This window comes from Eulemur rufifrons, chromosome 19 (assembly GCF_041146395.1).
Source record: "Eulemur rufifrons isolate Redbay chromosome 19, OSU_ERuf_1, whole genome shotgun sequence".
Classification (NCBI taxonomy): Eukaryota; Metazoa; Chordata; class Mammalia; order Primates; family Lemuridae; genus Eulemur; species Eulemur rufifrons.
The window spans coordinates 94,800,003-94,814,235 of record NC_091001.1 but is presented as its reverse complement, the minus strand read 5'-3'; the positions used below and the strand labels follow the sequence as shown (position 1 = coordinate 94,814,235).

The window sequence follows — 14,233 nt, the reverse complement described above, 5'->3', positions numbered from 1 at the left end:
ATCAATATGTTGATGGATATTTTGTGCAGATGTTTACATTATGATACTCAGACGGGCTGAGAGGTTGTGCCTCTAATGGAGTGGCCGCCAAGGTCTTTTCCATGGCATCAATGGAGAGCCTACATCAGTCCATCAGTGCTGTCATAGGGCCTTCACTACAGGAGGTAGCAAATGCTCCAGGGGTTGTATAGTAATTAGGGTTACCAAATAAAAAACAGGAAGCTTAAATTTGGACTTCAGATAAACAATAAATAATTTTACAGTACAAATATGTTGGTATATTATTCATGGTCTACCTGAAATTCAAATTTAGCTGGGCATCCTATGTTTTTATTTGCTAAACCTGGCAACTCTACTATTAATTAGTCCACAGAATATGGAATAATTAGAAAAGAAAAGAAAATACCAATAGTGTGAGCGCAGGGAGGGGACTAAAATAACTGAGGTTTGATAAGTACCAGATTATGGGGGTGACTCAGAGAATCCTTTTGTGGCCTAGGACTAATTTCCTTTTCTCCACACCCCAGTAAACTGAAAAATCTGTTCTCACTGGGCCTAAGAATTCACATGTCATCAGATTGATGTGGTTAGTTCTGCCTCTTTGCTTTATCCACTTGCATAAAAGTCCTTTGGTTTCTCATAGAATAACCAAAATGATTCAGCCTTACCTCACTTTCATTGCAACAGAACACATCTGAGAGGGCGTAGAACTGGGGATCCAGGTCAGCAATGGCAGGAGCTGGATTGAACAATGTTTTCACTATGAAGGAATGGGAAAGGGGCTCAGTGATTATCATTTTTAACATGGTGCATTTCCAGACATTCAGTAGGGGAAATCCCCAAGTGCAACCATTTTTGTTCTCATTGGATTAAATATTCACTTAGTTATAAGTGTAGAAAAGTCTGAAATCTCAATCTCCATGAAAGACTAATACCAATTCCTTCTTACTTCCATTTTCTCTACTTTTCACTTTACAACATTTCAGCTTCAAGGGCAAGCATCAATATTTACAACCTAGGTGGTTACTTTAAGTGCTTAGTTGCAAGGCTAGTTCATAAATCCACTTTCCAGGGACGAAAAAAAAGATGATAGAAAAGAAACAATGAAGACTTCAAAAATTTCCAGGTAGGAATAGTTAAGTAGGAAGCTCATGTAAATATGCATATTTTATACACCTTTATATGACTCCCAAATATTAATTACTCCTGCAAACATACACTTACATAAAAGCTTACATTCTTGGCTTCTGTGAGCAATCTGGGAACATAAAAAAAGTAGATTGAGAAGGGAGAAGAAATTCCATCAGAGGCTGAGTGCTAGCTCAGACTAAAAGGATACGAGAGAAGGATGGAAGGGGATAGCAGGAATAGAGAAATGAGAATGTCACAGCCATTTTTCAGAAGGAGGAAAGTGAGGCTGAGAGAAATGAGGTCATATGTCTAAGGTAATACACTGGGATGTAGTTGAGCTGGGCCCCCACCCAGGGTCCTCTGGCTTTGAGTTCAGGATTTGGTCCTCTCTAAAAGAGTGACCTCTCCAGGCCAAGACTCTGTCCATAGCAACACATGCTCCCAATCCCAATTCAGAATATTACAAAACAGCTTTTGGTGTGGAACTTTGTAAATATGTGTGTGTGTGTATGTATTTAAAATCTTTAAAAATTACATTCAGAGGAAGCTCCCTCTTTGTCAAAACACTTATTCACCAGAGCACTCGATTAGATTGGTTGGTCTTTATCTCAACCCAGGTACACTGACTTGCGTGTTAGGTAGTCCCACTTGACTGGAGATCCATACAGTAAAATTCTTTAGCTGCAGTTCTCAGAGACTTCCAGAACAGTGGTTTACAAACTTGGTTGCACATCAGGAGAGCTTGTTAAAATTCCCAGTTTCTGGGCTGTACTTCAAACCCACTGAATCAGAATCTCTGGGGGCTCAGATCAGGGAATCTGCACATTCACAAGTTTTCCAGGTGGCTCTGATGGAGCTAGCTTGGCACGGATCCATTCCACATTCTTGGGGAGATGCTAATCAGCATGTGGCTAATGGAAACTGTCCACTCTTTCAACCTGGTGAGGCCATCTAGTCTACTTCTGTTCCTTCCTTGATCTCACTTAACACTTTGGCCCAGTCTGACTGGGTCTTGTCCAGTATAGGCTAACATTATTCCCACATTTTTGTTATTTCAGAATCCAGAATGTCCACCCACAGAAATTCTATGGTATATTTTTGGCTGCTCAGATTTTTGTACAGGGTTATTGTGCAGTTTAAATTAGAAAACGGATGTAAAAACCCAGTGTAAACTGTAAAGTGTTGTACAAATGTGAAGGATTATTACTGTTATTATATTGTCCTTTACACGCAGCCCGACACCCCCGCCTGTCCACCCATCTCTTCTGCCTTCCGCTGGAGTTTGTAGCCTGGCAACAGTCTTCTCATTGGTTCTCCCACTTCTGCAAGGTCTCAGAGATGTCACTGACACATAAAGGCCCTCATTGCCCGGCACTCTAACACACCCACTTACTTTTTAGGTTTTCAGAACAATATATTGTTCCTGAGTTTCATTAAGAATTAAACTGAAACACCACTGCTCACCTAGTGTGATCCTCAAATCTGCGTTCATCAGCATTTGAGCACAGGGTAGAGCAAGCTACCAGTATGGAACACCAGAGTACAGCCATTCTGATAAAAGTTCCATTTTTTTCCTCAAAAGATTCCTGATTCTGCAATTCCTTTTCTAAACCTATGCTACAGAAATCTACAAGCATGCAAAGATGATATACAATGATTTTCATGCAGCTCTGTTTGTAACAGAAAAAACAAAAAGAAATCTACAAATCTATTAACGGGGATTGATTAAAGAAAATCACACATGTCTGATATAACACTCTGTAGCTGTTAAAAAGAATGAAGTAGATTTGTGTTTTGTTAGAGAAAGATTTCTGTAATTTATTTATAAGTGAAAAAGGCAGTTTTGTATACTCTCCCTTTTTAATAAGAACACACACAACTATATGTGTATGTACATTTATATGCTTACATAGAAGAAAAAAAGTTTGTGAAGTTACTCACTAAACTAATAAAGGATTAGTTATAAGAGGCTGATGGACTACATTTGACTATAGATTAAGTACTATACATCATGCAAAGATATTCTTAAAACATGTATAGTATCACCTCAAAAAATTGGTATACTACTAATGAAACAAGATAATATCTGGGTTTTACTTCAATATAATCAAGGTTGCAGTGGGGGCTAGGGAGCCAAGAGTTGGGCACTGAGGAAACAAGAGTGGCCAAGTGTTGATAATTGTTGAAGCTAAATGATAGCATATATGCGCTTACCATGCTATTCTCTGTCCATATATATTTGAAATTTTACACAATAAAAACAAATTTTAAAGAAACAATTACATTAAATTTTAAGTATCAATTGCTAGAATAGGAATTCTGTAATTTAATTTTACCATAAATATTGTATAAAAGTCAACTGAATCTTATTTGCCTGTACTTTACTGAGGGACAGCATTCTTACCCATAGTAAGAATAGGCTTAGAGTCTGACTAGTAACTAAATTTAGGGGAAAAGTGAAAATGCCATAAAGAAAGGACTCTTCTTGGCCAGTGCTACCACAAATAGGCATAAATAGTTTACCATGATGAAGGAAACGAAGAATTAGCAGATGTAGTTAATCAAAGAAGAATGCAAATTTGTAATAGATGAGATGGAAAAGATGATGTCATCCTAGGACCAGGCACAACTAGAGAACACACAATGTACCATGGAGTAACTTGGAGTTGCAGAGTTGACTGAGAGTACCCACAGTAATTATTATTAATTACAGTGTAAGATGGACTAAACTCCTGGTTATCTTGACTACATGTCAGTAGCTGGCACAACTGTATCAATGAGCAACTGGTGAGGCCTAGGGAGTAGTAGCTGTATAGGCTGAAATACAGGAAAATGAGGCAGAATCTCTTACTAGAATAACTAGCTCAGGGACACTGGGGAAGAAAATCACCCTAAACAAAGAAACCATGAAAAGGTTGGGATACTCAAAACACTGGCTTGGCTGTTTCTTAATCCAGAGGCTCTTTTCTGTGACTTGGGCAGCAGAAACACAAAAACCGTGAGCTACGTGCTGGGCAATGTTATTGTGAAGGTCTAGGTGGCCAGCCAATAAGTTCTGTTTGCCAAATGGAAAAGGACTAAAGTGGCATTAAAAGACACTTTGTATCATACCTAGAATTTAATCTTGGCAATTTTACAATCTCAATTATTTATAATTGACCCTGTAATGTTCTCTTTGTTTTGAAATGGATATAAAGTACCAAGCAGCTGCAGCCTCAGCTCTGCAGTGGGCCTACTTCACGGCATAGTGACCTAGCTAGGACAAGGACTATACCGATTTTGGTGTTGTAGGTGCTGTCTCTTTAAAACCAATGCTTTCCTTTTGGTAAAGACAGGAAGAGAGTTTTGAAACAGTATATTTAAAGATGGAGGAATCTTTTCCTTTTGATTTTAATAATTGATACATAATCTAGTTATATAATATGTTTAATTCAACTTTCACTACTTGTAAGCAGTAAAGATAAGGGAACTGTGATAATAAACCCACAGATGATGATGACTTTACCATCTTTCTTGAAGATGGAATAATGCTGGTCAGAACATATGCAGCTTCATGGAGCAGTGGGCAGGATGCTTAGTGCTCAACAGATCATTAAGCTTTGCCCACTCTGCTCTGTGATTAGTCCAAACTGACATTAAAGAACTGTGAGAGCTCTCAGCCCAATTCTCTTGTTTCACAAAAGAAGACACTGAGGCCCCGAGGAAGGAAATGACTAACTTGACTGAGGTCCCCCATTTGCTGATTGATTCTGAACTCAAAGCCATACTTCATGGTTCCCAAACCAGTGCTCTCCTTTTGTTGTACCACTCTTTTTTCACGGGAGAATGACGATCCATCAAATACACACACCCCCGCCCCCGTGGTACAGAATCTGTGTCTGGCTAGTGTCTACCAAATATGGACCAGTTGACTTGGCCAGAGAAGTTGCCAGACTGGAGGAATTCTGGGCAAAGGAGTGTGAGAGTGTGTGTGTGTGTGTGTGTGTGTGCGTGTGTATGTGTGTTTTGCATTGGTGGGGGACGGGGACATATCCCCATTTAGTGTTGCTGAAAACACTCTAGGGCCTCTTCTTTGTTTTTTGAGAAGCAAAAAATGCTCAAAGCTTAGGCCCCATGCTGGGCAGTGTTAAAATTAATGGTTACTTTTCCAGAGATCAGTGGGATATGGCAATTTTTTTCCTTCTCTCTCTCTCTCTCTCTTTAGAGACAGGGTCTTGCTGTGTCACTCAGGCTGGAGTGTAGTAGCTCTATCATAGATCACTGTAACCTTGAATACCTGGGCTCAAGCGATCCCCCTGCCTCAGCCTTCTGAGTAGCTGGGACTACAAGCGCATACCACCATGACTGGCTGATACAAATTTTTTAAAGTTTTTGTAGAGACAGGGTCTTGATATTTTGTCCAGGCTGGTCTTGGCACCTATCCTCAAGCAATCCTCCCACCTGGGCCTCCCAAAGTGCTGGGATTATAGGCGTGAGAGCTACTATGCCCAGCCATGGCAATTTCTTATTAAAGTGTGGTCCAAGAGACAGAAATTGGGTCTGGGAGTCTGAATTCCTGGTTCCCACAACTTACTTAAAGTGTGACGCTGGGTGAGCACTTTGCTTAACCTCTCCAAGTCTCAGTCTTCTCACCTTCAATCTGAGGGAACAATGCCTGCTATATCTTTGTCATGAGGTTTTTCTGAGGATCAGATGTGTAAGAAAGTACTTTATAAGCTGTAAATTTCACATAAATGCAAGGTATTATTATTTCTAATATTATTACGTAAGAAAGAAAGAAAGATCATGTAGAAGTAATACTTAGGCATGCTGGCTCTTAGTAAAAATATGAAATAGGACAGGTGGTCTGTGGCCTCTCATCACCTACCTACCCCCCTCTTCCCAATGCCCTAGGTCCTTCAGCTCCTCAACTGGAAGAGCTGCATGGCAGGTGATAGAGGAAGCATTTCTGGACTCCACCCAAATGACAGCCTGAGGATAGGCTGCCTGCCCATCCGGATTACTCTGGCCTCATCTGTGAAAGGCTAGATCCTCAACTGTGGTTGCTGTACCTTTCTCTCCTCCACAAGCTGGGTAGGTAACAGGTAGCTAGATTAGGACAGAGGAAACAGGGATCTCTGAGAAGCAAGGGATAGTAGGAAAAAAGAGAAGTTACACGAGACTCTGCTTTGACCTATACAAAGGAAGACAGGAGCAGGAGTGGAGTGGCACGGTGTGTGCGCATCACTTGACAGAGACGAGTGAGGTGCAGAGAACACTTAACCATAAGCATTAGACTTTACTGTGACACTCCGAGAAAATGTAACCAAATGGGTTTTGGCTTAGATTTCTTTCTGATAGCTTTGAGTGCATTAAAAATACATTACATGTCAGTGAAAATTTGCCATGGCATGTTGTTTTGCCAAGAGGAAAATTTGTTAAATCAGGACATACACTTAAAAATTTTCCACAAATCATTTCAGTGACTTATTTTCCATTTATTGGTATGTAGAACACTGCACACTTTGAGGGAAATAACTTATATAAACACACTCACACACACATACTTACTGTTCTTTTTCTTCTTTTTTTTATTTTGTATGTTGATGAGAAAGTTTTATCTGGAAAAGCCAATGTGGTTCTCCACTTTCTCCTTAATATAAATCACAGAGCTATTGCCACAATATTAAGAAGAAGCCATTGTCTTAGAGTGTGAGTTTTTGAAACAAATGGTGCTAGATCAGGATATTATCCTAATTTTAATTTAAAGAGAGAAGTGGATGGAAAAGAAGAAAATTGGGATTTACTGACATGTACTACACCATGCTTGGCATCATATTTTATTTCATCTGTTCTTGGAACAATTCTGTAGGAAGGGTATTTCTATAGGCATTTTATAGACAAGGTTCAGAAAGATCAGATAATTCTGCTAAAACCACAAAGCTAACAAGGACCAGAAATGGGATTCTAACTCAGAAGATGCTTTTCCCATTAGTCAATGATGAAAAAGAAGCAAACAGAAAGAAACGGTCCAGATTTTTAAAGTCTGTTATTTGCTGGCGTTGAGAGAGGGGGAGTAGAGGGGAGAACAGATGAATCAAGATTAGCCACAGGTTGATAACTGTTGAAGCTGGGTGATGGGTTTCATTATAGAATTCTGCCTGCTTTTGTACATTTGAAAATTTCCAAAATCAAAGGTGAAACAAAAGAGCCACTTAATGGACAATGACAACATAAAAATATTACATATAAATAATCTTTTTATACTTATTGAAAAGATGATAAAGTTTTACAAAAAGGAGAAAGAACTAATCTTCAATTCCTAGAGATGTTTATCAAAACGTAACTGGGCAGTGATTAACGATGACATGTAGCTTAACCTCTGCTTCTCAGACCTTTCACTACCTAGAGTGTACTTTGGACAATAGGCTGCTTTGGACATTCTAATCACTATTTGTGTAATTTCTACTAACTAGATTGAAGATTTATATTGAGGGATATCAGAAATGCTACTCAGGTCATTTTTACTCTATCTGTAAGGTTTTCTAACAATCTCAAGAACCATAAGGCAGTGAATCTCACAGATGGATGAAAGAATATTTTACTACAGAAAAAATATTGCTTTGCTTAACTTACAAGGCTAACTTTAATTAAGACAGTGATAAAAGCTTTTACAGAGAGAATGACAAATACGTAAAATTACCTCCATTGCTGCGGGCCATTGTCAGAGCTTCCAAAGAAGTTGCTGGAGTTATTTCTAGCTGACAGATCATTACTTTGGCTCCACTAATGACCTTGGCTGCTTCCCTCAGGTCTTCAGTATTCAAAAGTAAATTTGCTCCCGCCACTATGACGATGATATTCTGGCCTATTAAGAAATTCCACTTATTTATATTAAAACCGAACAAAGCCAAGCAATGATATTCTGCAATGTATAATCACCCTCGTAAAGTCATTATACAAAATGTGTTGTAAGTATTGATTTCTAAGCTATTCAGGTTAAATTCTGTGTCCTAAATGTATCTTTTGCAATAGCTCTATAAGATTCATATTATTCTTATCATTTTGAGCAAAATCTTAAAATATTTCCCTTATCAATATTCTTATATACAAAGAACATTAGTTGAGAAATGATATATATTTTTAAAATTTCTTTTATGGAAAACAGCCGGTATATGTATATGGTAAAGATTCTGATCCTAAATGACAGATGCCATATAGATGAGTATAAACAGGAATAAATTTGTATAACGTGCAAAAGCAATGCTCTGTAGTATGCAAGCAGTTCAGGTGTGTACCCTATGGTATTCTAAAAACCGATTCTGTCAACCAAAACATATTTTATAATATCTAACAGATGGAAAATTGTACCAGATAACGTGACAAGAGGGATATTTGGCCTATACTGTACCAGATCAAACGAAAAGAAACAGAACTAAAGAATCTGATGTATTCTCATCACTTGTCTTAGACCCACTCTCTATAATCCCACCTAAATGAGGAAGTAGTACATTTTATCTGTTAGGTGAACTCTTAAGACCTGTGCTGTTCAATAGGGTAGCCTTGAGCATAAGCTGCACGTAGCTATTGAACACTTGAAATGAGGCTAGCCTGAATTGAGATGTGCTTTAAGTGTAAAATACACGGTGGATTCAAAGACAGTAAAAAGAAGGTAAAACATCTCAGTAATTTTTAAATACATTTAAAAAATTAAAAATATTTTTAAATAAAAATTTTATTACATGTTGAAATGATAATATTTTGGATATACTGAGTTTAATAAATACATTATCAAAACTAAATTTACCTGTTCCTTTTTACTTTTTAAAATGTGGCTACTGGACAATTTAACGTTCTGCATGTGGCTTGCATTTTATTTCTGTTGGACAACACTGAGGACAGATAGAGGAATGAGTTGCAGCAGGCATTTTTGTGCTTCTGGCTGCTCACACTGGTCTTGTATAGACATGACCTAAAATTACCTCTCAACGCAGAACAAATTCTAGCTATCATCCTACCACCGATGTGTTTGTTGGCCATCAGGAAGACTTAATAAAGTAGGGATGGTTCAGCATAAACCCAGCCTCAGTCATGGAAAAATTTCAAAGTACCCATTTGCTGAAAGACAGTGTCTCTCCTTCCTTGTCTCTTTCAGCAAACTCATTTTCTCTGTGGCAGTCAACCGCTGCTTTCGTGTTGCTGACTCCCAGATCCACACTTCTGGTCTGGCCTTGGCTGCTGAGCAACAAGCCTAACACTATGGCTGTCTGCTGGATGATGCCATATTGGCTAGCTCATTCATGCCTCAAATTTAACTTGCGAAAACTAAACTCATTACTTTATCTTGCATATTCACTCCTTTGTTTAAAGGAGCTGATTTTCCCATCTCTGTTTATTTGTCTTACTTCTTCTATTACAATCTATAATCTTGAGGGCATTACCATACACTATAAACCAGGCAGTCTACCATAATAGGCACTCAATACATTAAATTATATCTTTGCATAGAAAATGCAGATTTTGTTTTATAGATAAGGAAGAAAGAGAACTTGAAGATATCCCCAGAACAACAACAAAAAAGAGTTTTAAGACAAGAAATGAGCTGCTGTTGGCCACAATAATTACTTAGGGTATAGCCTGAAGTAACGAACATAGACTTTCTGTTGTTAGAATGAAAAATTTTATTTACTGTCTTTAAGTGGAATATATCTTTTTATTATTGAAACTTTGGGATCACTAAAGTTGAGTTAAAAATACCATATCTTCTATGAAAAATGATCTTACAACACTGCATTATAAATAAAAGGCATAATTGTGACAAATCCTAATTTAACACAATATACACTGTCCAAAATGCACTAGGTCCTGTCCTAGCTGCCCCATGAAATGCTTGGTCCTTCTGAATGTTAATTTTGATTTTAAAAATATTATGTAGGTGTTTTTATACTTAAAACAGTGGGTGGAAATTATGAAAACTTAACTTGAAGGTAGTTACTATTTTTAAAGATAAATATTTCACCTACGGCAAAGCCTTGTGGCAGACTGAGTTGTATATGTAGACTTCTGAGATTTGACTGCTGTTTAAAGAGCAGACAAAATTGAACACCATTATAAGTTAAAAGTAATTAGTTGCTACCATTTGCTCAGGAAATATTCTATAAATATGATTCATCAAACTTTTCTTTGCACCTATTTACATTTATTTACCTTGTGTAACTAAAATGACAGATGAATACCTGACTGTTTTTAGAGACAAGTGTCAATTCTGAGTTCACATGAAGGGTAATGGGGACATTATTATAGGATGTAAATGTTATTTTTAGGCAACTTCATATATATCAGAGGGACAATTGTACATTTGAATGATCAATGTGGGAAATATAGATAAAGGGAAACACATTTATATTTGGATTGGAAAGAAAACTACACTTTAGGCCTTGGAATGGTGGGTATGGTAAGATGTCCATAGGATTAGGGTAAAAATGATACTTCTGGTCTAGTTCTGGAAATCAACTGTCTGTTTTATGAAATGACACTCCAATATGTGAAACACTTACCTTCATTATCGACAATTATAGAAGCAGTTCCTGTAGCAGCATTTTTAGTCTGATATGTAAATTCTAAAAGAAAAAAGAAAATTATAATTATGTACATAGAGCCTAGCATGGATAATTTATTTTTAACAATTTCATGCAACACTAATCCTTGGAAAAACTTTTTAACCTTTAACCATATGGAATGATGAAAAAAAAAGTAATTAGTGCTAATTTATACCCATCACCTATACAATGAGGAAAATAGACAGCTTTACATTTAGTTGCACCTTTTCTCTGCATTAGTAACAACCCACCAAACCACTCCTCTTCCAATTCCTTCAAATTATTCACAATTACATATATATGCATTTTCCAGACCAACACATTTATTTTCTTCACTGAAAGAAATGACAGACTTGAGATAAAAAACAAAAGGTTGAACCTATAAAATGAAATTGTTTGATTTTTTTCATTCTCATAAGCTTGGCATTTCATGAAGAATCATGGTCTGGCACGCAAACAGAAATGCTGATCAGGCAGCCTTTGGTAGCAGCAAAGGGCCCCGAACTGGAGCAGAAGACCTGCATTCTAGTCCTGGCTCAAGTTCTCACCAACTGTATGCTCTTAGGAAAAATCACAGAACATCTCTGGCCTTTGGTTTTCCCTTCTGTGAAACAATGGTATCAGCCTTAATGGTTTCTATGATCATTTCCAGCTATAACATTCAATAACTTTTCTTAAAATATCTTTTGTGAATGCAGCACCTGTTTTTCCTTGTCACTTGTCACATATCATGAAGGTTGTAACCTTCTATCATTTTATTTCCATCTGGAGGAATGTACATGAAAGAATCAACCAAAAAACATGTTAGCAAGAGTAGACAAAGTTGTGCATAAAAATTCTCTGGCCACCAGGGGAAGATCTAATAATTCTGTTCTATATTCAATTTTTCTTGTAACAAGATCATAGCAGAAAGTTATAAACATTCAGTTTAAAAAAGATGAAATTTTACCTGTAGAAATATCATTCTGTTTTAAGTTTTCTATATAGTCATTGCCAAAAGAATCTTTGCCAACCTGTACCAAAGAAATGATGAACATTAGATCTTTTACATTTAGTAAAATGCTTCTATGTAGTTTTTAGAATACTTAGCATTTTTAAAGGGCATATCTGCACAGTACTTTACAAACATTAACTAATTAATCTTCTTAATATAAGATGCTAGACTTGATTGAAACCCAAAGAATTGTTATGTATTAATGTTTCATTATATCCTACCCAAAATGTGAAGCATTTGACGACTGCCACAAGTTCTACAGCTTCACTCTCATTTTGATCTGTTCATGTGATAATTTCCACTGAGACAGAGCTGTCTACCATCTTCAATTCTCAATATTTATGAAGAATCTCAGCTGTTTGTACTTCACGATAAATGAGGGCATCTTTGTAATGACCTGCCTGATATCTAGAATCTTATCTTCTCTGCTGACCTTGGCATGGAGGGCAAAGCAGAGGGAAATTTAAAAGCCCTAGCTAACTTGGGTTATGTGGTATAGTCAAATTCTGTTATTTTTGCATCCTAGTACACATTCTGTTAATGGTACTTCAAATTTTCCTTTGGACACCCATTCCTCTTCCATTTATAGACCACATGGTTAGGTTGGCCAAGGAACCCAAGTCTGATTAAAAAGCTTGTTCCACCACCCTGGTCACAGAGATGGGTTCAGGAATAGCCGTGCGACTTAAATCAGTCCAATAACATTCAATCCTGAGAATGTCACTGAAACTACTGGGGAAGACAAGTTCTCTTCCCAGTGAGATAGATAGCTGTAAGATAATGTTAGTCTAGAGCTATTGGGGGTCACCATGTAGAAAGAGCCTGAATGAAAACACAGAAACATAAAAGAAAGCAGGAGGGTGACAGAGGCAGAAAGACAGACTTCTAATAATAGCCTAATGTACACCTAAGCTGTCTGTGGCCAGTTCCACCATTGGGCTTTTCAGTTACACGATCCAGCACATTTCTTTTGTGTGTGTGTGTGTGTGTGTGTGTGTGGCGGGGGTTCTTTTTGGTTAAGCTATTTGGAATTGGGTATCTGTTATCTCTGACTCACAAAGTCCTGAACTACCCTCAAAAAATAGTTAGCCTAGAGATATAGATCTCCATAAGCAAAAAAGCAAGTTAGTCTACTCTGACCCTGAACCATAATTTAATTAGTTGTGTTTGTGCCTGGATCCTGAGACCAAGTTCCTGCTTTGTGGTCCACTTTGGTCACTGGCTCTTTCTCTGTTTCTGTCAGAATGAGTCTGCATCCTAATCATCTGGTTAGTTCTCTAGCTCTTTCAGAACAGGGACTCTTCTCTGCCTGGCCAGCCATCTGTAGGGGCCAGGGCTTTAGGTCTGTGACTCAAAGCCAGAAGGTCATTATTGCAAGGCCTTTGATACAAACTGCTGGCATAATCACCTACATCTCCTACTGCCCATTCTGGCCTTTCTGGTACTGTGATCACTGTGTTAGGACACCCCTGGTATCTTCTGCCATACCTCTCTGATGCTAACCATTTGTCTGACTGCCACCTTGGCTGGACCTGAGATTGTAAATTGGTGGGTTGAGAGTCAAATCTGACTCCTGGATGTGCTTCATTTGCCCTACTGTTTATTTTCCTAAAAAAATACTTTATTTTTAAAAGCAGTTTGAGGTTCTCAGCATAAGTGAGTGGAAAGTACAGAGTTCCTTTATACCCACTGTCCCTCCCCACCCAGCATCCCCCCACTACCAACATCCTGCACCAGAGCAGAGCATTTGTTATCATCCATGAACCTACATTGACACATCATTATCAGTCTAACTCCATAGTTTACATTAGGGTTCACTCTTGGTGTTGTAAATTCTATGGGCTTTGACAAATGTATAATGGCATGTCTCCCCCATTATAATAGCATACAAAATAATTTCACTGCCCTAAAAACTCTCTGTGCTCTGCCTATTTACTTGCCTTTTCCAGAGTATCATACAGGTGGAATCATATAGTGTACAGCGTTTTCAGGTTGGCTTTTTTCACTTAGTAATGTGCACCTAAGGTTCCTCCCTGCGTTTCTGTACCTTGATAGCTCATTTCTTTTTAGTGCTAAATAATATTCCACTGTCTGGATGTACCACAGTTTATTTATCCATTCACCTACTGAAGGATATCTTGGTTGCTTCCAAGTTTTGGCAATTAGGAATAAAGCTGTTATGAATATCCATGTGCAGGTTTTTTTTGCCCTGCTATTTTTATGTTTAATTTTAATCAGCTCTCAATATTTAAATATTTGGAGACTTAACAAAAACAAACAGATTTCCAGGAGGTCCTGAAAATTTAGAGGTTGTGGTAACACTGGGTCCACATTCCTGCCAGGCAACGCAGCTGGAAATGAGAGGTGAGGTCCTTGAAGTGAGCACAGGCTCTCTGAAACATTATTTACAAAAATAGGCTGTAGGTAGGATTTGCCCTAAGGCCCACAGTTTGCTAATCCCTGATTTAAATGCTATATCTGGTACCTGCTTCCTCAAAGACTACTTTTCCCTTTGCTCCTCTTCTGGCTA

The 14,233-nt window shown here is 37.8% G+C and overlaps 1 protein-coding gene across 1 annotated transcript in view; it reads right to left on the bottom strand.

Moving 5' to 3' along the window:
- The window catches only part of RBKS (ribokinase), an 84,571-nt gene that overhangs the window by 37,623 nt on the left and 32,715 nt on the right, over positions 1-14,233 (bottom strand). Inside the window, exons 3-6 of the mRNA XM_069494510.1 lie at positions 11,659-11,722; positions 10,668-10,730; positions 7,814-7,978; positions 669-760 (exon numbers count right to left, since the gene is read on the bottom strand). Coding sequence (XP_069350611.1) covers positions 669-760; positions 7,814-7,978; positions 10,668-10,730; positions 11,659-11,722 — 384 coding nt within the window. The remainder of the gene's footprint in view (positions 1-668; positions 761-7,813; positions 7,979-10,667; positions 10,731-11,658; positions 11,723-14,233) is intronic.